This window comes from Astyanax mexicanus, chromosome 12, assembly GCF_023375975.1.
Source record: "Astyanax mexicanus isolate ESR-SI-001 chromosome 12, AstMex3_surface, whole genome shotgun sequence".
Taxonomy (NCBI): Eukaryota; Metazoa; Chordata; class Actinopteri; order Characiformes; family Acestrorhamphidae; genus Astyanax; species Astyanax mexicanus.
Window position 1 is genome coordinate 19,905,736 of NC_064419.1, and position 26,056 is coordinate 19,931,791.

General features: G+C 36.1%; 1 protein-coding gene and 4 non-coding genes across 5 annotated transcripts; 3 read left to right on the forward strand and 2 right to left on the reverse strand.

The window, feature by feature from the left end:
• Positions 1-4,220: 4,220 nt before the first annotated feature.
• On the forward strand, positions 4,221-13,628 carry LOC103026522 (eukaryotic translation initiation factor 2 subunit 2). The gene is made up of 9 exons (XM_007247899.4): positions 4,221-4,378; positions 5,741-5,921; positions 6,026-6,126; positions 6,446-6,554; positions 6,813-6,913; positions 7,190-7,338; positions 8,920-8,976; positions 9,061-9,146; positions 9,785-13,628. Exons 1-9 carry the CDS (start codon positions 4,364-4,366, stop codon positions 9,958-9,960), a joined length of 975 nt encoding a protein of 324 aa, XP_007247961.1. The 5' UTR covers positions 4,221-4,363; the 3' UTR covers positions 9,961-13,628.
• A 912-nt stretch (positions 13,629-14,540) lies between these two features.
• trnak-uuu (transfer RNA lysine (anticodon UUU)) lies at positions 14,541-14,613 on the reverse strand. Its single transcript has one exon. It is a non-coding gene; the product is annotated as a tRNA-Lys (tRNA).
• Positions 14,614-14,753: 140 nt separating this feature from the next.
• Positions 14,754-14,825, forward strand: trnaw-cca (transfer RNA tryptophan (anticodon CCA)). Its single transcript has one exon. It is a non-coding gene; the product is annotated as a tRNA-Trp (tRNA).
• Positions 14,826-20,133: 5,308 nt separating this feature from the next.
• On the forward strand, positions 20,134-20,206 carry trnak-uuu (transfer RNA lysine (anticodon UUU)). The gene has a single exon. It is a non-coding gene; the product is annotated as a tRNA-Lys (tRNA).
• Positions 20,207-20,820: 614 nt separating this feature from the next.
• Positions 20,821-20,892, reverse strand: trnaw-cca (transfer RNA tryptophan (anticodon CCA)). The gene has a single exon. It is a non-coding gene; the product is annotated as a tRNA-Trp (tRNA).
• Between the last annotated feature and the right edge of the window lie 5,164 nt (positions 20,893-26,056).

Consider the following 26,056-nt stretch of genomic DNA (forward strand, 5'->3'; position numbering starts at 1 on the left):
AACAGGACTGGCATGTCTTAACATGACTATCTGGCTAACGTGTGTAATGCCTTGCAGCTGAAATGTTTGGTGAAAGTCACCGAATTGCATTTACCATTTTTCCTGCTTCTACTTCTGTCAAGGCTGTTAATAATAATAATAATAATAATAATACACTCCAGTGGTTTTGTCATGCATATATGGGGTCCAAATACATGCTTACATCCTGAGAATGGCCAAATGAATTTATGAATCTCTGCAATAAAGTGAGTCACCAAGTGCTACTGCCTCCTGGTGTAAATAGAATATGTTCCTATTTCAGGTTTCATTTCCCCTAAAACGTCATTCTCATAGAAATAGCAACAGCTGGTACATACTAATAACCTGGCTGTGTTTTCACTATGATTGTGTTATTTCGTATTATTATGATCACATGCTGTTGTAAGTAAGAACAGCATGTGGCCTTGTCTTTTGTCTTTTGGCCTTGGGCCCCTCAACTGCTAACATGTCATTCCTGTTTTTGTGTCTGTGAAGGAGCTCCAGGTCTAACATATTTCTCTTGAAGGTTTAATAAAACACAGTACAGCTGATTAATACATGTTTGTATCAAATCTACACTATATTTAAAGTTATGCTTTTTTTTCCCCACTTTTGGGCAAGAACCCTATATGCTGTGTAGCTGTGTGCAGAAGCAGAAGTGTAAAGCTAGCTAGCAGCCACCCTTACATTAGGTTTACTGCACACATTTTAAAACATGTTGATCAACAAGACCATTGCCTCATTCCTGTGGAATTCTCAGACATCTTGAAGCAAATGCTTGACAATGTACACTTAAGCAATTTCTAAAAAGTGTCTTACTTCAGGACCACACATTTTATCAGCTACTTCTACTTCTATAGCAGCCTGAACAACACAAACAAGCTGGTCATGCAGATTGACCAGTATGACCATAAAGTGTGTTAATGTTATATCTAGCATGACCATATTGGTCAAGTTGTTTGTGCTGGTCATGCTGGTGTTGGTTTTGCTTAAAAAAGGCTTTGGACCCAGTGTGTGATCACTGGAAATGAATGGAACAGCTGATGTAACTGATTAGTTCTGGATTTTCATTACATTGTCATTTCATTCCATTAAAAACTTGATGCAGAAGGTCCAGATTTGAATCCCTCTGTTTTAGTTGGTCCACCAGCCAGATCAACAACAACAAACTGGTCAGCCAACATGAACCAAAAGACCAGTATGCTCATGGTTGTTTTTGCCAGCCATGCTTGTTGGTTTGGTAATATTGGTAATGTCTAAAACCTGTTACACCTGTGGTCTTCAACATTCCTACTGGAGAGCTACCTTTCAGCAGGTTTCACCTCCAACTCAAATCTAACACTCATCATTCCATCAATTAATGGATTCTAAAGGGACTAATCTGTTGGATTCAAAATATGAAAAAATATGTGGGAAGATTAGATTATTTATCCAGTAAGAGGACTGGAGACCACTTTTTTTGGTTGATCTGAATCTGTTAATGCGTTTGTAAACTTGAAAAACAAAATGACACCAAAATGTGTCAAAACAAACTATGTGTGAATGTTCTCTCTTCTAATTGGTCAGACCTGTCTGGGGCAAAAGTGAGGAAGTAAAAACAGGAGGAAGGTCCATTGCAGATTACTGTGTGATACAACATGGATTAATGGCATAGATGACATTTTGTTTATAGCTTTAGTAATTATCTGGGAAATATACCAGGTTAAACTACACTAAAAAAGGCCATTCCAGGATTTGTTTAGAAATGGACAGAGACCACCACTTCATAAGTATCTTGTGTTATTTTTGGTCTGCATCTGAGTTTAATTACTTTATTCACACTTGCCTGATCAAATTGCATCAAGTGTGAAAATAAGAGAGAAGTTTTCAATATTTCAATATTTTAAAATGGTAAAAGAAAATAAAGCCTGTTAGCAATGTAGATATGGCCTAAATAAGTCCCAAATCTGTAATTTATTAGTGTCCCATACCTTTTTTTTTTTTTTTTTTTTACATTTTTGTGAAATAAAAATGATACTTGGTTTTCAAAATGTTAATCAAATAAAAATCTGTGTGATCAATGCTTAGTAGAGCCAATTTTCTCTGCAATTACAGCTGCAATTCATTTGGGGTATGTCTCTACCAGCTTTGAGCATCTAAAGAGTGTGATTTTAGCCCATTTTTCTTTGCAGAATAGCTCAAACTCTTTAATCTAAACACTGTAGTTTTGGCTGTATGTTCAGGGTCATTGTCTTGCTGGAATATGAATCTTCCTCCCAATTTCTTTTGCAGCCTCCAACAGGTTTTCTTATAGGATTGCCCTGTATTTAGCTCTATCTATTTTCCCATTTACTCTGACCAGCGTCTCTGTCCCTGCTGAGGAAAAGTATCCCCACAGCATTTTGCTGCCACCATAATGTTTAATGATGTGTTCAGAGTGATGAGCAGTTTTACTTTTCCCCCCACACATAGCTTTTGCATTTAGGACAAAAATTCAACCTTCATTCCATCTGACCACAGCACCTTCTTCCTCATGTTTGCTGTGCTTGTGTAAAACTGTGAACGGCACTTCCTATAACTTGCATTCAACAATGGTTTTCTTCTTTCCACTCATCCATAAAGGCCAGTTTTGTGGTGTGCATGACTTATACTAGTCCTGAGGACAGATTCTCCTACCTGAGCTGTGGATTTCTGCAGCTCATCAGAGTGACCATAGGCCTCTTGACTGCTTTTCGGACTGGTGCTCTCCTTGCTTGATCTGTCAGTTTGGGTAGACGGCCATGTCTTGGTAGGTTTGCAGTTGTAGAATACCTTTGTGGTAAGTTCCTTGTTTTTCATGATGCTCTTTGTTTACTAGATTTCTCTAACAAACCAGCTGAGGCCTATACAGTACAAATTTATTTATAGTGCGACTAAGTTACATATAGATAAAGATATAGATAAACTAATTTAGTGACTTCTGAAGACAATACAGTGCAAGTGCACTGTAGCCTATACTGTGGTTTTACAGTGTAAAAAGTTCATTTTCTTACTGAGTTCCTAACCCGTTCCAATTTCAGGAGTAGGTTCTGACTGGAGATTGATTACATTTCATTTTAGCCCAAATCTGTGCTGCCTAGGGGTGTCACGATCTCGATATTTTATCGAAATCGATCGAAATGAGGTCATGGTCTCGAGTATCGAAGTCAAGGTTTTGTATCTGTATCTGACGGAGGGGTGGGTGCGCGCAGGTGAGAGCGTGTGAACTCGCTGAAATGCGTGTGTCAGTGTGACTTGAGAACACTGACTATAGATCACAGTCAGGTGGATTAAAAATCTTAAACTTATGATTGACTACACCTGTTGCTTTCCATTGAATTAAAAAAACATCTTTCTCTCAGATAAAGTTAATAATATATCTTTCTTAAAGAAAAAAACTTGTAATTCTCAGGGACCGAGTCTTATTTTTCATGTTTAACTGTTATAGTAGGATAGAGTTCAGTTTGTTAAGGATTTAATTGTTCCTATTTTTTTATTTTTTTTATTTTATTTTGCACGTTGCAGTTTTAATAGTGCACACTGTTGCTACCAAAAAAGTCACTAGATGGCATTACCATATATATATTAATAAATAATAATAATAATAATAATAATAATAATAATAATAATAATAATAAATAATATATTATTAAAATTTTATGAGGCATAAAATAATAAAATGTAAATATATAATAAAAAAGAAAATCGAGAATTGAATCGAATCGTGACCCTCAAATCGGAAATAAAATCGAATCGAGGATTTAGAGAATCGTGACACCCCTAGTGCTGCCCCTAGACAAAATGAAATCCTGTGCATTGTGGTTTGCTTTTGTATATTGGCAGCACCACACAGTGAAACACAATACTTTTGTACATTTTTTCCATAAAGAGACAGTGCAGTGAAATGTCATGTAATAGTGGTTTTTGCTTCTTTTTTTTTGCATGGATTCTGCATGTTAGTATGAAAAGCTATGCATTTTGTGGACTGGTTTTACAATTTTCCACAGTAGTGTTTGCTTTTCGATTTGGCACTAATTTCTCTCCATACACCTCTGGGCCATCCTTTTTGTAAGATAGTAGTAGGTAAGATAGTGTGGGCAGCAAGGCATCAAGCCTGCATGTATTGCGTTTGGGACAAAGCCTTACTGACAGAATTGGGACACGCCCTCTTTATCGCCGCCTGGCGCAGCCGTGACACCATCATTCTCCGACGTGAGGGCGCATGCGCACTGAAGCTGGGTTAGCTGACGCAAGATACCTGCAGGGAGAGGGTCTCATTACAGTTAGCGAACTGTTCTAGAAACACCCAGAGAAACAGGCAGAAACAAGCGTCTCTCACACAGCAAACATGTCGGAGGACGAGGTGAGATGGCTATTTTTTTATACAAGTTCTCCAGCTGGCAGTAGGTAGTGTTAGTGAACGAGTTTCAGATTTACTGTGGCCCTCTGACAGAAGCAGCTTCTTAACCTAGCTGATGATGGGTTCTGATAACGAACAGCAGGGATAGCTACCGTAGCTAACTGCATTTCTACACATTAAGCTAGGTTAGTTAGTTATTTAGCCAAAGACATTTAGTTATACATTTCTCACACAGCTACTCTGAGCTGTATTTAATATATAACCTCCTTTTTACACTTAAGCTGTGTTTTACTCAGTGTGTGTTTTCCTGATATTTTCTAAAGACTAATCTATATGTCTGTGTTTCTTATTTTGAACTGAAGTAGTGAAATAAAGTAACTTTCTTGATATGACAAGAAAATTAATGCAACTAAGTGACAGGCCACATTGTGGTCAGTAGTGGGACCAGAAGGGGATAAACATGGACCCCATCTGGACCCCATTTAGGTCCCATGTGGGTCAATTTTTGGGACACCCAACTGGGTCCCAATGAAAAACTCACTACCTAGAGTCCATGCCTACCTGGACTCTACCCACGTAAGCCCCACCTGAGCATTCTGGCTGGGAGGACAACTAGATACAAAAATATGTTGAAAACTCAGCAGTTAAATACACAATACTGTACCTAAATATAAAAGAAATTAGGCTTTGTAGTTGAAGCATGCACCTACTGTAATGAGTATAATATTTAGAGTGTCATATTTAGAGAATCATATTACCATTCTTTGTTTTGCAATACTGTATCAATTTTTAAAAACAAAGTATTGAGATTGAATTATTAGTTTGTGTGTAAATTGGTGTAGATTGGTTGATTTATTGTTGCTTTTAAACCTCACACACTAGATAGCAGTATTGTCATTAGAACCCACTGTTCTCATTAGACAAAAAGTTACATATATTATTTTACTCAGATTTCAGAAATATGGTATGTTTTTTGATACTATGGCACTTTTTCTAAAATATCAACAGTCTAACATCTAACAGTCACAAAATTGCCTTGCATACAGTATTCTAATATGTACATTTCTGGCCAGTATACAACCCTAGTAATATTCGTGTCAAATTTATTTAAATTTACTTTCAACACAAGGCTATCAAAACAAGTCTATAAAGAGTGTAAAGCCTAACATACTTGTGATAAATGTACTAAGATGCGAAACCATTAAAATTATATAATTTATACTTTCACTGGGTACAGTGTAGTAGTTGTCTTCTATATCCGTGTAGTATTTCATGAATGATTTTTCTTTTTTATTTAATACTGTTCAATGTAAAACTTAAAATCTAAATTGAGAGTATGACTTCACATTTCTTCCCCCTGGCCAGATTTTGTTTGACCCCACTATGACCAAGAAAAAGAAGAAAAAGAAGAAGATGAAGCCTTTTATGGCAGATGAGGAAGGTGAGGGGGGAGAGGAAACACAGCAGAGCGAGACCCATGAAGCTGAGCCAGAAGCAGGAGAGGAACGTGAAGTCGAGCCTGAGGAGGATGAAGCGAAGAGAAAAGGTAGGACTGGACAAGCATACTGATGTTTGTTAGCTGAAGTATTTAGATATATTGGTCGTTAAGTTTAATTGTATGCTTAAATCTGATTGTTTATGTTTCTTTAGAACTAACAGACGATTTGGATGATTTGAACTTCTTAAACCAGAAGAAAAAGAAAAAGAAGCCTAAGAAAAAGTTTAACGATGATGTTGAAGAGGGCATGAAGGTTGGTAGCCATTTAGTCTATGACAAAGTAAAAATCAATATCTTAATTGAGTACACCATCCGATCCAGGTTGACATGAGCAGTGTTGCTCCTCAGTTTCTTCATTATATAGCCTAAGCTACCAGTGAAACAATACTATTAGTCATGTGGCTTTATCATTTGGCATACTTAAATGGGTGTGGTAAGTTACAGACAGGTTGTATGTTTGGCTGTTAATTTTTTTATTTATTTTAGTTCATGTTTTTTTTAGTCTGCCATTGTGTTTGTATAAACTTACTTAAATTAATAATATTAAATCTGTATATTGCCATTCTGTCTAGGAGTTAAAGATAGAGGGTGAGCAGCTGGAGATGTTGGAAGATGATGATGTAATGAGGGTGAAGAAAGTGGAATTTGTGGATGACTTTGATGCTTTTGATAAAGATGATGGTAAGTATTTTCTTAGACCTCATGATAAAATTATATTGCCGTTTTCTGCAATTCAGTAAACATTAAGCTTCAAATATCAGCATCATCATTTTCAGGATATAAATACAAACATTTACTCTACATACAGATGACAGGAGAATATTTAGCACTGTGTTGTTACCTTTTTACTGTATTGATAGTTGCCTTTATCTGTTTTATTGCACAACCTGAACCTAACTGTGTGTGTTTTATGTTAAATGTATATTCTTTTGGTTGCAGCCATGGAAGAGGATGAGGGTAAAAATACAGATGGCATCACTTTTAGCTCCCAGACTGGACCAACGTGGGCAGGGACAGAGAGAGATTACACGTATGATGAGGTACTCATACCCATTCTGCATACTGGTGCAGTGCATGGGTTGACCCACTACATATATATGGAAGTGAAATTGCTTCTTGAGCTGTCTGTCATGAGGTTTTTTTTAGTCTGCTTTTTTTTTTTGCAGTGTACTGTAAAAAAAAAAAAAAAAAAAAAAAGGCCCAACTTTGTACTCTGATTATTGGTTCAAGGCTTCACTGTAGTGTGAATGCTGTAAAGCTACATTAATACATTAATTGATCTAGAGGTCTGATACACATGTATCTGCTCTAAACAGCTGCTGAGTCGTGTGTTTAACATCATGAGAGAGAAGAATCCTGACATGGTGGCAGGAGAGAAGAGAAAGTTTGTCATGAAACCTCCTCAGGTGGTCCGAGTGGGAACGAAGAAAACGTCCTTCGTCAACTTCACTGACATCTGCAAACTGTGAGTGATCATCCCTTTTTCTGGAAGTCAGGTCTCATTCTTTGACACGTTATGTGTTTAATGTTTCTTACCTTCTCACATTAGGCTCTTTCCTTTCAAAATAGCTGGTTTTGGGTCACATTACTTTTTTTGGCCAAAAAAAGTTTACCATATTTTTTGCACTATAAGGCGAGCCTAAACACCTTTTAATGTTCCCAAAAATCTTCACTGCATCTTTTAATCCAGTGCGCCTTGTGTATGATTTTTACCTGCCAGGTTGTAAAGAGCAGTAAAGCCACACTGTCAAATAGCAGTGTTATGCAGAAGTTTCAGTTTAGTTCTCTGGTACCGGGGCTGAAGTAGCATTAGCATAAGCTGCTAATTGCTATTTCCCCGTACAAAGGTGAGTATTTTTGGCCTAAAGCCTTCTGCTAACCCTGGCTAGCATAATTAGCATTACCCGCTAACCGTACTCGTTGGCCTGGACAATATTTTGATATCGGTATTTATCGCGATAAGAAATGTTTCAATAACGGTGATATCATTTTTGAGGCATATTGATATGTATAATTTACAGAATCTGTCTCTGCCTCTGTTGTAATGTAAAGTTATCTATATTGGTAATATGTATATTACCAGGTTATAGGTTTGTGTTTGACAGAGATGTCATGTTTTTATTTTGCTACATGCAAATAAAAGTGAGCATTAATTTATTCTGACCGTTTTTTAGTTCTAAAGTATTTTACAGTTTTTGTGAGAGGAGGCTTTAAAGACTTAAATTAAAATATTAGACAGTAGTGTACATATTTCCATTGCAGGGATTCTTAGCAGTTGTTCTGTGGCCTTCAAAGTATTTATATCGATATCGAAATTATATCGTATCGACCGATATTAAGGAATATATCGTGATAGAAATTTTGGCCATATCGTCCAGCACTACGCACTCGCCATTTCCAGGTTCAGAGGGGAGAATTATCACCCTGTAGCCTGCTGTTAACCCTGGCTAGCACTGCCAGAGCAGCCTAGTGCTGGAGACATTTAGGAATCTAAGCTTACTGTCAATAAAAGGAAGCGCCTTACTCACCTGAGAGAAATCTGTGTAGATTAACATTCAGAGCTCGCTTCATTATAATTTTGTTTACTTAGCTTAGCTTTACTTAACTTAGTTAGCTGCCCCCTACTACCACCCAGCTGTCAGACCTGCTGAATTAGAAGTTCCCTATAGTGTCTCTTAAAACGCTTATTAGAATTGCGCCTTATGTTTGAAAATAGACCAGAAAAAAACCTTCACTGATAATGCGCCTTATAATCCGGTGCGTCTTATAGTGCAAAAAATACGGTAATGTATTTATTTATTTTTTTTTTCCTCTTCTTTCGGAAAGGAGATGCTTGGCAATGTTGCTTAGATAGTTATGTAACTGGAAAACAGTGCAGTTACATTGTTTTAAGGAGCATTACACTTTTAATTAATAGTTTATACTGCCTGTTTAGAATATGCAGCCTTAAGCCTTTTAGACCCAACTAATGCTTTCCATGCTTTATACCAACATATTTTGTAAGCTTAGTGACTTTAATGATGTTTTTGTGTGCACTTCTCTGCAGCTTACATCGTCAGCCCAAACATCTCCTGGCCTTCTTATTGGCTGAATTGGGAACATGGTAAACAGTGACGTCGTACCATATGTTTGTTTTATTGCGTGTGTGTGTGTTGTAGTAACGCATATGATGTGTTCTGTTTTCTAGTGGCTCCATAGATGGAAATAATCAGCTGGTGATTAAAGGACGATTCCAACAAAAACAAATAGAGAACGTTTTGAGGAGATACATCAGTAAGTCCAGTGATGTTAAGATACTGGTTCTGAAATCTTAGTTGGATATTTATTGGATGCACCTACTAAAAAGGTGCACCAGTCAAACATATCCAGATCATATGGCCACAAACAAATCTTGGCAGTCCCTTTCTTATGGTCATGTGTTGATATTTTAAGATTGTTTGAGACTTCATGCATCTTGTGCTCTACTATGTATCTTGATAGTACAGTCTGACATGGTCATGTTGGCATTTTTATAGCACTCATATATGTCTGTAACCTAAAATGACAAAACAGTAGGGCGTAAGACAGTTTAATAAAGACAGGTGATGGCTCCTCCAAAACCCCTTGAAAAGATTTTCGTCATCTGCGACTAATGTGCTGCACCTGATTCTAAGTACTACAGACATTTTTAGTAGCGATAAATGTGGTGTGTGTTTACTTTTTTTCACAAGTAAACAACATTTCTGTTGTATAATTACATTTTATGTAATTAAATTTGATGATTAAATGATCAAAATTTTTATTATATTATTCTCTTAATAGTGTTATTGTGGTGTGTTTTAGTTTTTTTCTGTAAATTTGATATCAGTACATCTGTATGCAGGTTTGTCACTTGTCATTTCATGTTTTATCTCACGGCTTTCCTTTCACAGAGGAATATGTGACATGTCACACCTGCCGCTCGCCGGACACAATCCTCCAGAAGGACACACGACTCTACTTCCTGCAGTGCGAGACGTGTCATTCGCGCTGCTCCGTCGCCAGCATCAAGACAGGTTTCCAGGCCGTCACTGGAAAAAGAGCGCAGCTCCGCGCCAAAGCCAACTAATAAGGCATCCGCTCCTCTCTCTGATCCCAACCTTTCTGGTTCCCACCCTGTTCTGCCCTTTAAAGTCAACAAGCCACCACTCCAGCCTAAAACTCGGACTGCTCAGTGTTGCTGCAGGGCAGAATGGGAGTCCTTTTGGATTTGGACTTCTGACTGTGGAGTAGGTTAGAATTGATTTGCTGAAATGATGTAAGAGAATACCCTAATGTATAGTATCTGATGGAAGGCTGGGAAGGCTAAGCAACCAGCATAATGACACTGGGTCATACTTTGTTGACCACTTTGCTCAGAAGGATAGCTCATACCTCTTTTTTTTTCTTTCCTTTTTTATTTTACATTTCATCATTGTCACACCTCATATCTTCAAAATGATAACTTTACAGGTAAAGAAAAAAACCGTCTCAAATCAGTTAAATTAGCAATTTAACTTTAACTTTAAAAAGTTATTTAAAAACATATTTTATTAATCATTACTGGTAAAAATATTACATTGATAATTAAATAACTTTTATGTGGTCCTTGCATAGGTAACATCTGAACTCATGCCCTCCTGAAAGTAGATTGTTACTGTATCGCAGCAGTACAGACTGAACATAGAAATTTATAAAATATAAAAACATGTTAATCTGGCAGTAATTCTTTACATTTCATGTTTCAAAATGTCATTTCATGATTTCATTAGATATAACAAATGCTCCAATACTTGAAATAAAATCTTTTTACACTGACTTCCATTTAAATGTAAGATTTGTTCTTTCTTTGTAAAGCTGATTTTGAAGATACAAATATTTTGTGTGGCAGTAATGATCTAAGTATAGTATTTATATTTATATAAAACCTGTATGAGCTGGAGTTGGTGGAATGGTCCTCCAGGAAAGTGGTTTACGTGAAGACCCTCCTGATTTTTGAAATGTTTAAAGTTTTGTTTTTTGTTTTTTTTACGCAGGAGTGGTTTATTTGTGGGTTTTTATTTTGTTTAAATTTTGCTGATTTAAACACCTGCGTGACAAACCCTCACATGGCTTTTGCTTGTTTTGCTGAAATGAAACTGTTCTTGAGGAACTGACTTTTGCATATTAAAACTAATCCTCTTTAAACAGTGGAACAGGTTTTGAGATGTACAGAAAATGTGATGATTGTGCAGGTTTAAAACTGTGGGACAGCAGATATGAGTGTTTAGGCTTAAAGTAGGAGGGATATAATTGTTTTAAACAGGTGTATATATATATATATATATATAATGCATCATCCAACCTACTGTTTGGAATCAAGTGTAAAGATAAAACATGACATATGATCATGGAGATAAATTACCACTAGATGGAGCTCGGATGTATTGGTGGCAAAGGAATAAAGGGGTCATGAACACAATTATATATTTTACCAAATAAAACATTCTGATATTGTTTGTAAACATCATTAAAGTTCCTGAATATGGCAAAACAGCCTATATGCACAAGCAAAGCTTTACACTCTATTTTTGGTAAACTGTGCCTTATTATTGCACAGTAAAGATACAGAAGAGTAAGTTTTAGAATGTGATTCATTTTCTGTATTATGTTTTTGCCAATACATTTACTATATACACTGAAATACAGCTCTGGAAAAAATGAAGAGACCAATTCATTATCTGAATCAGTTTCTCTGATTTTGCAATTTATAGGTTTATGTTTGTGTAAAAAATAACATTGTTGTTTTATTCTATAAACTACAGACAATATTTCTTCCAAATTCAAAATAAAAAACATAATTTAGAGCATTTATTTGCAGAAAACGAGAAATGCCTGAAATAACAAAAAAGATGCAGAGCTTTCAGACCTCAAATAATGCAAAGAAAACAAGTTCATATGCAAGTTTAAGAGTTCAGATAACCCTAGTTTTTAATCACAGTTTTAATGCATCTTGGCATGTTCTTCACCAGTCTTACACACTGCTTCTGGAAACTTTAGGCTTTTTTATTTTTAATGTTTTTTTGATTTGGTAAAATGTTTAAGTGCTCTCTTGTTTTTTTTTCTCCAGGGCTGTATGCTGCTCTGTAATGAAATGAAATCAGAAGTCCAAAAAATAGTGCAAATAAACTAAAATATTCCATGTTCTTTATTATTTTAGTACATTTTAATAGGAGCTTCCCTGGAGACTTTTATTATGAAAACAAAATGGCGGGTTAGTGATAATGGCTAACCTCTCACTGGTGATGCTAACTGTTTTCCAATCTGAATTAATGGCTAATGTTTGATAACAGATGCGTGGAACTTTGCTTGTTAGATTGGTAGGTTCTTTGGTTTGATATAACATGTAGATAATTATTTTAGTTCACTCCAGTTTTTAGATATTGACCTCAGAACACTGGAATGCAGCTAACGGCTCAATGCTAGCTAAATTAACAGCCCACCTTAGCATTGGAGGATTAAAAGATATTAGCCCTGATGCTAGATATTAGATATGGTAAGTTCTGCTGTTTGATATGATGTGTTTAAGATATTGTTACATTACTCTGGTCTTCAGTTATGAAGGTTAGAACACCAGCACAGGCTACTGTACCGGTTATTTTTGTTTTTCTATCTGAATTCTGCCTTTATTTCTCAATTTCATGGTTCCATAAGTCACAGAAAATCCTAGTTGACAGATAAAGTCCTGGAGGACTGCTTGTGTAGGTAAAATCAGGGGACTTATGTACCCTACACACTCTGGCCTTATGAGTCTGGGCATTGTCCTGCATTAGCGTTAAGTCTAAAAAAAAGGTCTAAAAGCAGCAATTCTACTTTTACTAGAGTAATATTTTACCCTGGGTACAGTGGGGCAAAAAAAATGTCTTTAGTCAGCCACTGATTGTGCAAGTTCTCCTACTTAGATCTGAAGAGTAACAGTAATTATACTTTGGGTTGATTCACAAATATCTTTCAGTTAATTATACTTTGGGTTGATTCACAAATATCTTTCAGTTATGATTACTTATTTTAGTGACATAATCATTGTGTGGAACATTTTTCAATATGCATAACCAATACTCACATTGTATCTGATCATTTTTATTACTCACAGTGTATTTTACACGCATTTATATAAAAGATTAATCAATAATCACAATATATCCTTTACACACATAGTAAAACACTGTTTGATCGAGCATGTGATTAACACCACCCTTATTATGACAAATTAACCCACATGATACATTTACTAACACATTAACATATAACATATGAGATGTAGCTCAGGCTTGAAGAATTTTGTTTACTGCATGACCCTAACTAACGTTCATCAATTCGACTGGTACGGGGCGAAAATTGCTACAAAAAGGCTATTAGATCAAAGCAGCCTTTGGATGAGTGATTGCCTCCCTAAAAAACCTCTACTTCAAAGCGGGGGGTGACGCATACTCACACAGATAGTGCCACGATGTTCCATTCTGGAAGAACACAGTCAAGGTCAACACTAGTGGTCCGGTCAGACACGTGAAACTTGAGTACTAACACGTGAAATTATGCATATTAACATGAGCTAATCGTTAGTAACGCCTCATCAGCAGGTTCCACGTCATTTGGGGTATAAAACATGGAGTCAGATCAGAGGGGGTCAGAACTTTTACTGAGATGGCTGTAAAACTGTCTGTTTGTACTAAGTTCTCCTGAATTCAGTAATAAATACTTGCTTTGCTTTCAACTTCACTCCACTGTCTGACTCTCTCTATCAAACGAACACGCTGGGGAGTTGTACCCCGGACGAGAGGTGGGGGGTAGCCCACCTTTCATTTTTCATTTTTCATTTTGCATTTTTACAACAGATCATAGGTACATTCCGACTATGAGAGACGAAATGAGAAAATAAAAAATCCAGGAAATAACTTTGTAGGATTTTTTTTTATTATTTGTAAATTATGGTGGAAAATTAGTATTTGGACATCCAAAAACAAGCAAGATTTTTGGCTCTCACAGACCAACTAAATTTAAAGTAATTACAGCGAGCATGTTAAAAACTACTGTTAAAACATGCATTGTGGAATAGTCTTTATAGGGTAAATGAATCTGGTCATTTTAAGAGACCATTTAACAAGAATAACCGGAGCATTGGCATCAGAAGCATTTTTAAAGTGGGGGAGACACATTCCTTTTTTATGAATTAGGTCTATTTCAACAGATTTAAACACCTAATTTTACCTACAAAAGTGATTAAATTCTGTGACAATCAGACACTGCTCCCTTATCAGCTGCTCACTAAGCTCTACAGAAACATTGTCTATGACATATATTTACACAATTAAGCTTAGCTAAGCTAACTTTAACCACATTTCAACACAAAAGCAGCTACACATCATACTTTAGCTTTACACAATTTCGTCCTTAGATGCTTTAAAGTGTGACACAGGTGGTTTAACTGTTAATAAAATAACAATAAAAATGAACTTTTTTCCTTTAAATATGTATTCAAATAGTAGGGAAATCCAACATGGCTACAAACTATTGTATGTTAAACAACTAATTGATTTACATAACGTTATATGTCCCTTATCAATTTAATAGCGGCGACGCCCGTGAACCAGACAAAGTGCTCTGAAGTCTTGAAATGAGAAACTAAAGCATCGCCCGAACAGGGACTTGAACCCTGGACCCTCAGATTAAAAGTCTGATGCTCTACCGACTGAGCTATCCGGGCTCTATGCATTTTGATTTTTATGGTCACCTGATAGTCGCCATTACTTAATTGTTAGCGCACAATCACGTGTCTTTAAAAATGATTAATAGAGCTGTGTGTCATGCGCACACATACAAACCCTGTGGCCGTTTAGCTCAGCTGACCTCGTGGCGCAACGGTAGCGCGTCTGACTCCAGATCAGAAGGTTGCGTGTTCAAATCACGTCGGGGTCAATGTTTCTTTACTGCAAACCGACAGTATGAAAAGCCGTACTGCTGCTTGTGACTGTAATATGTTTCTGAGCTTTAGAAGAAATAAATGAGATGCGGTTTCCTCACACTAGGATGAGCTCAACTGGATCGCAATTAAGACAGAATAAATTGTTGTCAATTATGTACTTTTTAAAAAAGGAATCACAGTTGTTAAATCTGCATTTAACCAAATGTTTGGCATCACCCTTCCCTTTATTTTGGAAATGACTGTATTTCCCCCTTATTCTGTCATGCCCAATTTCAAAAGTTTGTTTCTTCTATTTTGTGTTTCGTTAGAATGCTTGTTGTGTGTATGTATGTGTGTGTATGTGAAAGCTGGTTAGGTATACTGTAAATAAGGTAAAATAGCCTTTTGGAATGTTGGGCTAGCATATAGCTACTTTATGATAATTTATGACAAGCAGTACAACCAAAACCATATAATATGTACTGACAGATTATTCTAACAAAGGTAAAAGAAACCAACAGAATAAGGTGGATATACAGTCCCCTTCTAATCGTAAGAGTGGGGTCAAACACTATTTCTTCTGTAGACTGAAAAAAGACAACCAAAAAAAAAAAAAGACTACCATAGTATGTAATACCTTAGCAACCACCTGGAATATGTTTGCAACCGCCTAGCAACACACCAGCAACCACCACAGATATAATAGCAATAACTCAACACCACCTTAACAAATCCCAGTATTACCTTAGCAACATCTTATCAGCAACCACAGACATCATAGCAACAACCTAGCATCAGCTTAGCGAAACCTTAGCAAGCACCTGGAATAATTTAACAATGACTTATGCTGTCCATACACTACACGACTTTAAAAAGACTCTGAAATAACTTTTAACAGACTTAAGTCTGACACCCTCTTACATCTACATCTAAAGACTCGTCACAGACTTTTTATTTGCAGACTAAGATTTTGCAAGGACTGGGGATCACTAACTGGAAGACTGCAACTAGATTCTTTCAAAGATTATTACCCATCATGCTCCTGGTGGAGTTTACATACCATACATATTACATATTACATTATAAATAATGTTCATATCAATACAACTTTTGTAACCATTTGTAACAGTTTATTATTCTGCCACACTGTTAGGTTTTTGTCCTTTTTTTAATAAAATACATTTTGTGTTCAACTATAAGGGGCCTATAAGCCCCCCCCCCCCCCCTTTTTTTTTTTTGCTACAACCTTGTGTTGCAAAGAATCACAGTGTCACTGCTATACATTTACCTTTGTTTTAGATAGAATTAATGCAATAAAGAACATAATTCTTGCAAAATGTGTATTTATTAAACTTTTTTTTTATAAAAAAATAACACTGCACAATAAGACAAAGTAACTTTAAATATAATGACATTTGTATACATATATATATATATATACATATCATTATATATAATTACATTACATTACATTTGGCAGACAATTTTGTCTAAAGCGCACAAAAATAATAGAATTTAAAGGTAAAAACATCTTTAGACAGTGCTTAAAGGAGGTCAAAAGGAAATAATGGGATAGAGGAGTAAAGGAGGGGAAAGAACCATGTAAGGCATATTAACAGCCAAATGTGTTCTTTTTCAAATCATTTGTAAACAGGGACATAAAATATTCTTGCCTTGCGGCTTCCTGTATCCACTCGGTAGACCGCTTTAATCGCGCCTCCTACCACATTGGTTAGTCTGAGAGATCACGTGTTCGCAGCCGCTACGTTCCGATATAATAAAAGTCCCGAATAGTCAGATATCAGTTATTATGACCGCAGGAATATTATCAGTGTCTAGATTTGCGTGCAAAGACTTTCTCCAGTCTGACTGAATTAATTCCGATTACAAAATCTGACTAAAGTGTTTGTACACGCTACTCATGTGAGGAAAAAATTATATGTAACAGGAATGTACGCTGTAAAAGTAATAGAGCCCAAAATGATACACGTGTAGAATACTACTGATTTTTCTCTGTACCTGGATATTTTGTTTAAATTCATTATATTAATACATTCATACATTTAAATGTAATATGGTCAAACCATTGTTCATCTTCTGTACTACACACTCATGAACAAGGTACCAGTCCCACCATGCATGACAAAAAAAAACCTTTGGATGAAATTCATGGTGGAAGTAAGTCTACTAAAAAATCCAGCTCTTAATCTGAAAATAAATAAATTACATTGACAGGTTATAGTTTATAATTATAGTTATTGGTTTTTTTCATAAACAATTGTTTATAATTTATAATATTATTATTTATTATGTTGCGGCTATATCAATCAGATGATTAAAAAAAAACATGGAATTTAGGTTAAAAAGGTGACATATGCTATTATTTGCTGTCTGTCCTTCAAGAGAAAAGTGCAGTGTCATTTCTTCCTTTGCCTCAATGATGATATCATAAAAGCCAATTTTTAATTTTATAGGGGGTAAATTGAATGGTGTGACCGCATGCGTAGGCTTAGGGTCCCTAACGCCACTAGGGGGGTACGCCAAGAGCACCAAGACACCATGATAAAAAATACATGTTTTAAAATAACGTTGAATAATACAAATGAAAGGGTACGACGGCGTTTAAGAGCCATACAAAAAAAAAATAGTTCACTTCGAGAATAAAGACATAATATTACGAGAGTAAAGAGTAATATTACGAGAATAAAGTCGTGTATAAATGCATAATGTTATGAGAATAAAGACGTAATATTACGAGAATAAAGACGTAATATTACGAGAATAAAGTCGGGAAATTTAAGGGAAATGTAGTTCTAACTGCGTGGGTTCAGGGCCGGAGTGGGCCCCTTTTTCAGCCCGGGAGTTTCATGCCCAAATCCAGCCATATATTCCATGGAGCAGGAATTTGAATAAATAAAACAGCAGATAGATCTTACAATGCCTTTTTATTGCATATAAGTACAAGTATATGTTGGTAAATTAACAGAACACCCTTCACTTAAACATGTTTCATTCAAATTTAAATCAGATAAAGATTTAAAAGGTAAAAAATAGTAATTTTATGAATTAATATTACTTAGAAGTAGTGCTGGGCGATATGGGAAAATCTTTTTTTATATCACGATAACGATATATATGATGATATACCCCATTTATATAAATCAATTATAAATAAATGAACAAATACGAAAATGAAGGTATTTAATCTGTAATTTCAGTTCGTTTTAGTTTTTCTTTTATTTACCGTTTTAATTAGTTTCAGTTAAGGAGAAGTTTCGCTAACAATAAGACTTGGTTATTTAGCTATATTGTAATGCCATATATATAAAATTAAAATAGTATTAAAAAACAGATGCCATCACAGACTATTTCCTGGAGCCCGACCGGCCGAGGCAAGTGATGCGCTCATCCCTGCGTTTAAAGCTCTGCAGGTGGATTAATGAGTGCGCGGCTTGCAGGGATCTGGCGCTAATTCTACTGCTTTGGGGCTATGACATTCAGTCTATCAGCCTGCAAGTCAGACTACAGTATCAGCCAGGGGTGCAACTACATATTTTTGAGGTGTATGCGAACATACTATCGGCATACTGGTATCAGCATATAAATCAGATACGTTTTCCTACAGGACAAACCATTCAAACATGCGGATGAGCTCTCAGCACCCGATAATTTAAAAAAATCACACAGTGTCTAGTTTAAAATAGTTAGATACAGCTATTAAATGAATAAACCAACATTCATTTAAAAGACCAGGGAGATGTTCTGTATGCTAACAAGCTAAAAGCTAATAAGCTTATAACAACATTTAATAAAAACAGACAAATATATATAAAATAGGAAAATAACCAACTAAACTAAGCTCAAAATGCTACAAGAATTATAATCTAACGAATTCTTAAAGATCAAAACGAAATAGTGAATCCTCAAAGCAGTAACTTAAAGACGGAATATAAAGCTTTACCAGATTCAAAATTATGAATCTTAATTCTAATAAACAAAGCATATTTCGGCCTAAATGTTTATTTCCTGAAAGAACATACGTCTAAATAGGCTAGATACTGAAAAGCAGGCTTTAAATGGCATATTGGGTGTCTATAATTATTCATAAACACAAAAAGATATTAACTATGACATATTTCTGGCCCGCCGGCGGGCCAGGGCATGTTAAGAGGTTAATGATGTGTATTGGGCTCTACAAAAGAAACTACGCTAAATCAACATTGCAAACGGTGCGCAATTTCCTTGGAGGTTGACTTGGTGTCTAATAGTAAAAGTATTTCATGGTTGAGTGAAAAGTTATAGCAAGTGCTTTGTAAGGTATACTATCTGCTGGGAAATATTAGGAATATTTTTAATATGAATTATGTTTATTTAATTAATACATGTTAGCCCTATATTATTAAATAGTTATTGAGAAATTAATAAACACATTTCCACATTGTAGAGATCATAGATCATAACTTTGAAACGCATATCATGTTTCATCCTGCATCGGTAAAATGTTTATTTCCTTTATTTATGACTGGAATTTACTGTATTTCTGTCCCTTTGGTCACAAAAACCTAAAACTAAAAGGCATGAGCAGCAGCGCACGCTCTACCCGCACGGGAGGCTTAAGAGCTGGATTTTTTTTAGCAGACTTACTTCCACCATAAATTTCATCCAAAGGTTTTTTTTTGTCATGCATGGTGGGACTGGTACCTAGTTCATGAGTGTGTAGTACAGAAGATGAACAATCGGAATTAATTCAGTCAGACTGGAGAAAGTCTTTGCACGCAAATCTAGACATTGATAATATTCCTGTGGTCATAATATCTGACGTCTGACAATTCGGGACTTTTATTATATCGGAACGCGTGATCTCTCAGACTAACCAATGTGGTAGGAGGCGCGATTAAAGCCCGCCCATATTTCGCAATCCAAATAATGAGCCGTAAGTTCTTTTTGTAGACCCAAAGGAGAAAACCAATATTCGGACTGAATTCCCGTTTCTGTTTTTGTGTGTTCAAACCAAAAAACGAAAAAACGAGTCGTTTTTTCATTTCTTCAGCTCTCTATTCAGTTCAAGAATCAAACTGACAAAATGTACACGGACCACAATCACTGTTACTTTGCAGTAAAGGAACATTGACCCTGCCTTGATTTAAACACGTAACCTTCTGATCTGGAGTCGGACGGTCTGAACGGACACTGTGCCTGTATGTGTGCCCATGACACACACACAGTTATTATGTTATACACACATACACTTATCATTTTTGAGACGTCATTGTGAGCTAACAATTGCGAATATCAGGTGACCATAAAAAGGTTACTGCCAGAGCCCGGATAGCTCAGTCGGTAGAGCATCAGACTTTTAATCTGAGGGTCCAGGGTTCAAGTCCCTGTTCGGGCGATGTTTTAGTTCCCTGTTAACATACTCTAGGGCACGTTTTATCTGGAACGTCTAATAGCATGTTGTTGATGGGAGAGGTAATTTAAAACATCAATCCTTTAGACTTCTTCTTTTAAATGCCTCTGCTTCACAGGGACTAGCTGGGACCAAAAAAACCTTTTTTCCCAAAATATGCCTATAACTCTGGGGGCTTTTGTTCATAATCTACAGTATGTAATTAGATATAAGAAATCTTTCATATTGTCCATTGGCATGTGTCCTGGAAAGAGTAAAAATGTGTTAAATGGCAAAATTGGATGAGATTTTTTAATAAAATGTTGTTCTGTTGGTCTGTCATATCGGAAAATATCTCAGCAAAACATTCCAGACTAACATGTTAAAAATGTGATTTTATTTAAAATTCCTTCAAACCAACATTCTATTTTTAAAACCCAAACAATAAGCCAGCTTTGGTTAATCACATCATTTTATACAGACAGGAAGAATGAAAGAGATTTGAAAAGAGAGACAGGGCAAATCACATTTTTTTCCGAAGCTCAGAAACAGAAAACACTGTGTAACCCAAGCAGCAACGATAGAACTTTTCTTACTGTTGATATGCAGTAAAGAAACTTTGACCCCGACGTGATTTGAACACGCAACCTTCTGATCTGGAGTCAGACGCGCTACCGTTGCGCCACGAGGTCTTATCTACTTTCACGTGCTGCGTGTTTTTGTGAGAGATTGACTATTTAACTACATTCATTATTTGTACACACTTGATTGGAGCTGACAATCGCGAGTATGACGTGGCAACAATAGTAATTGGTTCTGAGCCCGGATAGCTCAGTCGGTAGAGCATCAGACTTTAAATCTGAGGGTCCAGAGTTCAAGTCCCTGTTTGGGCGGTGCTTTAGTTCCCTGTTACCAGACTTGAGAGCATTTTGTTTGAATTCTCTTATACGCCAGCATGTCTTTGGAGGACGAGTTCGTTTAAGTTCAGTAGTGGACAAAGTAACCCATCTGTTTAATTGAGTTGCAGTTTTCTCCATAAACATAAAATGACACACAATTCTGAAAACTTAACCACTGTATATAAATAATTAGTTGCACATGGAATTGTACAACTCCATGCCTGTAAATGACACAGTTTTGCAATTGTTTAAATACAAATTGCATCATTTTATTTGGTTACCTATGCAACCTGGCTTTCAAAATGCAACAGCCTGATGAACAGTCTTATTCTTGTTGCATCATTGGAAACACAATTGGAAGAAAACTTCACTCATTTGTAAGAGTAATCCACCTTTAAGAAGTTTCCCTTTTTATGCCAGTGTCTTGTGTTTTTTGGTTGGGCACGATTAATTCTGTCACATTGACTTTAGTAAAAATTTAAGCATGATGCACACACACTATTTGAATACATTTATTTTTAGAAAAGTTTAGAAAAGTGGGCTCATTCTTATTTTAATGAAAAAAGATTACTGGGCTTAAGTCATTTTAGTTAAATGTATATGAAAATTCTCTGCAAAATTCTAATCATAACAAACACGCAAAACATTGGATTATACTAACTGTTTTAAAATACACATTTTAGTTGTGTCCTTGGGTTTCACTTATTCCTGTGAATGCAAGTAACAGGAGTGAGTTCCAGTAACAGGAGTGAATAGACTCCGCTGGATTATTGATTTTTAAACGTGAATATTAGTTAATTTAATACACTTTTTTTTCAATTGTTGGTTTCTGTTTTCCAATTCAGGTTTGGGTCTTTTTAAAAATAAAAAAAATAAAATAAAAATAAAAAAATAGCTTTGAATATTTTAGAAAAATATAGTGTGCATGCATATATAGTGATTTGAATATCAATCATATTTGATACATTGCAGCTTAGTTTAATTATGGGCATCAATCCATCCATCCACTGTCAATACCCACTTTATCCTTCAGGGTCAGGGTACACCCTGGACATGCCACTAATCCATTGCACTAATTATGGACATACAATATAAAATAAGTAATGTCCTTTCTTCAAATGGATTAACCTTTATTTCTCTTTCTCTTCAAATAAAAAAATGTAAGTAAATTAGGGCTGTCAACGTTAAGTTAGCACGTGCAATTAATTTGGAATCAGTTATGCCATTTTTTTTTAAGGCAAATTAAATACGCCACAAAAATTATCTCCAACTTCCGCCATAATCTGCCCCAATTAGCACAACCCGTGGAGGGCAGCAGCAAGCGAGGAAGCCGTGGAATCCTAGGATCCCATTCACATGGGCCGTGCCAGCACTAGCATTAGGACTCACCCCTATACGCGGTGCGTGGTGTGCGCTCCTTATCTACTATAAAAACTTGCATCTTAAGAAGAACAATTTCGATGAATCACAGTTACTCACAGAATATTGTCGTGATTAATCGGATTACATTTTTTAATTAATGGAAAATTCTGAAATAAATTCAATATTGAAAGACAAATGGTAGACCAGAATCAGTTATATCAGTATTATCAGAATATTTATGAATATAAGTAATTTAATCTTAAATGTCACCGACCCGGCCCAACAAATCCGACCCGGCCCGACTCCGAGCCCGTGCACATTCTGCCTGAGCCCGACCCAACCCGACCCATAAACTGGCTGTTTTTGGACCGTGTGAATGAGCAAAATCTGTTCAGAATGATGTTAATTAACACTGAAACACTGAAGGACCTGTCACCTTTATTCTCCTGGCGTTTGTTTCTCCCAGCCGTGGACAGGAACCAGTGGAACTTTTGTAGTTCTTTGGGCTAGAGATAACTGCTCTAGGGTGATACCCACTTTTACCAGTCCAGGTTGAGTTCCCAAGCACTTTTTTCATTTATTAGCAGTTCTAAGCACTCAAAAATAAACGTAGCTAGCATTCAGAGACCAGAGGGGAGAGCTGTGGATGTTAACTGGCCTAACAGGAGGCAGAGAGAGAGAGAGAGAGAGAGAGACTGGCTGTATTTCCCTTAGCTTAACTGGCTATATTTCCCTTAGCTTAACTGGCTGTATTTCCCTTAGCTTAACTGGCTATATTTCCCTTAGCTTAACTGGCTATATTTACATTAGCTTAACTGGCTATATTTTCCTTAGTTTTAACTGGCTGTATTTCCCTTAGCTTAACTGGCTTTATTTCCCTTAACCTAACTTCCCTAACCTAATCTCAGAACTCTACATGGCACATTCTGCTGAGTGCCTTATCTGTTCCCAGGAAATGTAACTGGTTATATTTCCCTTATCTTAACTGGTTATATTTCCCTTATCTTAACTGGCTATATTTCCATTAGCTTAACTGGCTATATTTCCCTTAGCTTAACTGGCTATATTTTCCTTAGCTTAACTGGCTATATTTCCCTTAGCTTAACTGGCTATCTTTCCCTTAGCTTTACTAACTTTATTTCCCTTAACCTAACTGGCTATATTTCCCTTAGCTTAACTGGTTATATTTCCCTTAGTTTTAACTGGCTGTATTTCCCTTAGTTTTAACTGGCTGTATTTCCCTTAACCTAACTGGCTGTATTTCCCTTAGCTTAACTGGCTATATTTCCCTTAGTTTTAACTGGCTACATTTCCCTTAGTTTTAACTGGCTGTATTTCCCTTAGCTTAACTGGCTATATTTCCATTAGCTTAACTGGCTATATTTCCCTTAGCTTAACTGGCTATATTTCCTTTAGCTTTACTAACTTTATTTCCCTTAACCTAACTGGCTATATTTCCCTTAGCTTAACTGGTTATATTTCCCTTAGTTTTAACTGGCTATTAATACATCCGCCGATAGGTCGGGCTTCTCATCTCAGCCTCCTCTGCAGCTTCTCCTTCAATACACGTGCCTTCTGCATAATAGCCTGGCGGCTTTCTCTCTTACGTTCCTCATCTTCTTCTTTAGGTATTTACACATACTTCCACAGATCTCGCCTACCCAGAACCAGTCGTCGTATAAATACACGGGGACTCCCGAGAACTCAGGGTAAGGGTAAAACGATCGTGGCGCCGTCCAAGGGTCCTCCAAGTAATAGTAATAAGACATAGCACCTCTCTTCTATAACTCCTCAGATAACGAGCGCTTCCTCAGTTACTTTACTGCTCCTCTCTTAGAACTCGGTTGCTGCTGGTTACGCTGCCTCCGTTCTAACGCACAGAATGCGTACCACCGCTATTTATAGTCCTCAGCCCCGTGACGTCACAGAGGTGACGTCACAGACAGTGACGTGGCCGATGAGCCACGATATTAAAACCAGCTCCCTATATAGGCCCATAGACGACAATACAGGGATCAGCCATAACATTAAGACCACCTCCTTGTTTCTAAATTTCTTGTAGCTGTTTGTTTTTTTGTAAATACTAGCTTATCTGGCTCGTTTACACACATTTTCTGAAAGCATGCCTCATACTCTCAGAACTCTACATGGCACATTTCGCCGAATCAGTGCCCTTTCTGTTCCCAGAAAATGTATAAATGTGCACACAAAATAAAACTTTTTAATTAACATAAAACATTTTATTAAGCATAGTGTCTTTGGCCTAATTGCAAAGGTAAGATATGTAATGATAAACATTAAATAAAACTATGTAGAACGCTGAAAAAATTAGCATTTGTTAATTCAAAACATTAAAAAAACCTCCTTAGAACACTTAAAAAATAGCATTTCTTTCCTGCCCCACTCTCTCTATAAACTTTTCACTGAAACATAATTATTAAAATCCTTCAGAGATGCAATGTTTTGTGACTCTAAATCCCATTTATGCTTTAAAAATATTTTTTTCATGACAAATTCATGATATTCAAGTTAAAATACACATTTTAGTTGTGTCCCTAGGTTATCTATGGGTATATGTTTGAGCAAAATGAAAACTGTTGTTGTTTTATTTTATAAACTACAGCCAACATTTCGTATTATGGCGAATTGGTGCCATTTCTGTCCCCATGTATAAATGTGCACACAAAATAACTTTAAAATACATTTTATTACTAAGCATAATGTCTTGTACATTGACTTAGATATATAATTTATATATATTATAAATATATAATCTTACTTTAAACCTTACAATGAAATATAATTATTAAAATAATCATTATTTTTTGTGCATTGTTGTGTGTTGTGAGTCCAAACCACACCTATGCTTTACAATATTGTTTTCATAATAAATTCATAATATTTAAGTTAAAATACACATTTTAGTTGTGTCCTTGGGTTTCACTTATTCCTGTGAGTGCAAGTAACAGGATTGAGTGCCAGTAACAGGAATGAGTGCCAGTAACAGGAGTGAGTTCCAGTAACAGGAGTGAATAGACTCCGCTGGATTATTGATTTTTAAACGTGAATATTAGTTAATTTAATACACTTTTTTCAGTTGTTGGTTTGTAGGTTAGCACACGTAATTAATTTGGAATCAGTTATGCCATTTTTTTTTTAAGGCAAATTAATTATGCCACAAAAATTATCCCCAACTTCCGCCATAATCTGCCCCAAGAAGCACAACCCGTGGAGGGCAGCAGCAAGCGAGGAAGCCGTGGAATCCTTGGGTCCCATTCACATGGGCCGTGCCAGCACTAGCATTAGGACTCGCCCCCCCTTTTATCTCCCCTCAAACATACGATATATATATACTAGTATTTTAATTGACACCACTAATATAATTTTTATTGCATTTTACATTCACATAAATTATTTTATTTGCATTTAAATATCTACTATAAAAACTTGCATCTTAAGAAGAACAAGTTTGATGAATCACAGTTATTCCCAGAATATTGTCGTGATGAATCGGATTAAATTTTTTAATTAATGGACACTACTGAAATAAGTTAAATATTGAAAGACGAATGGTAGACCAGAATCAGTTTAAGAA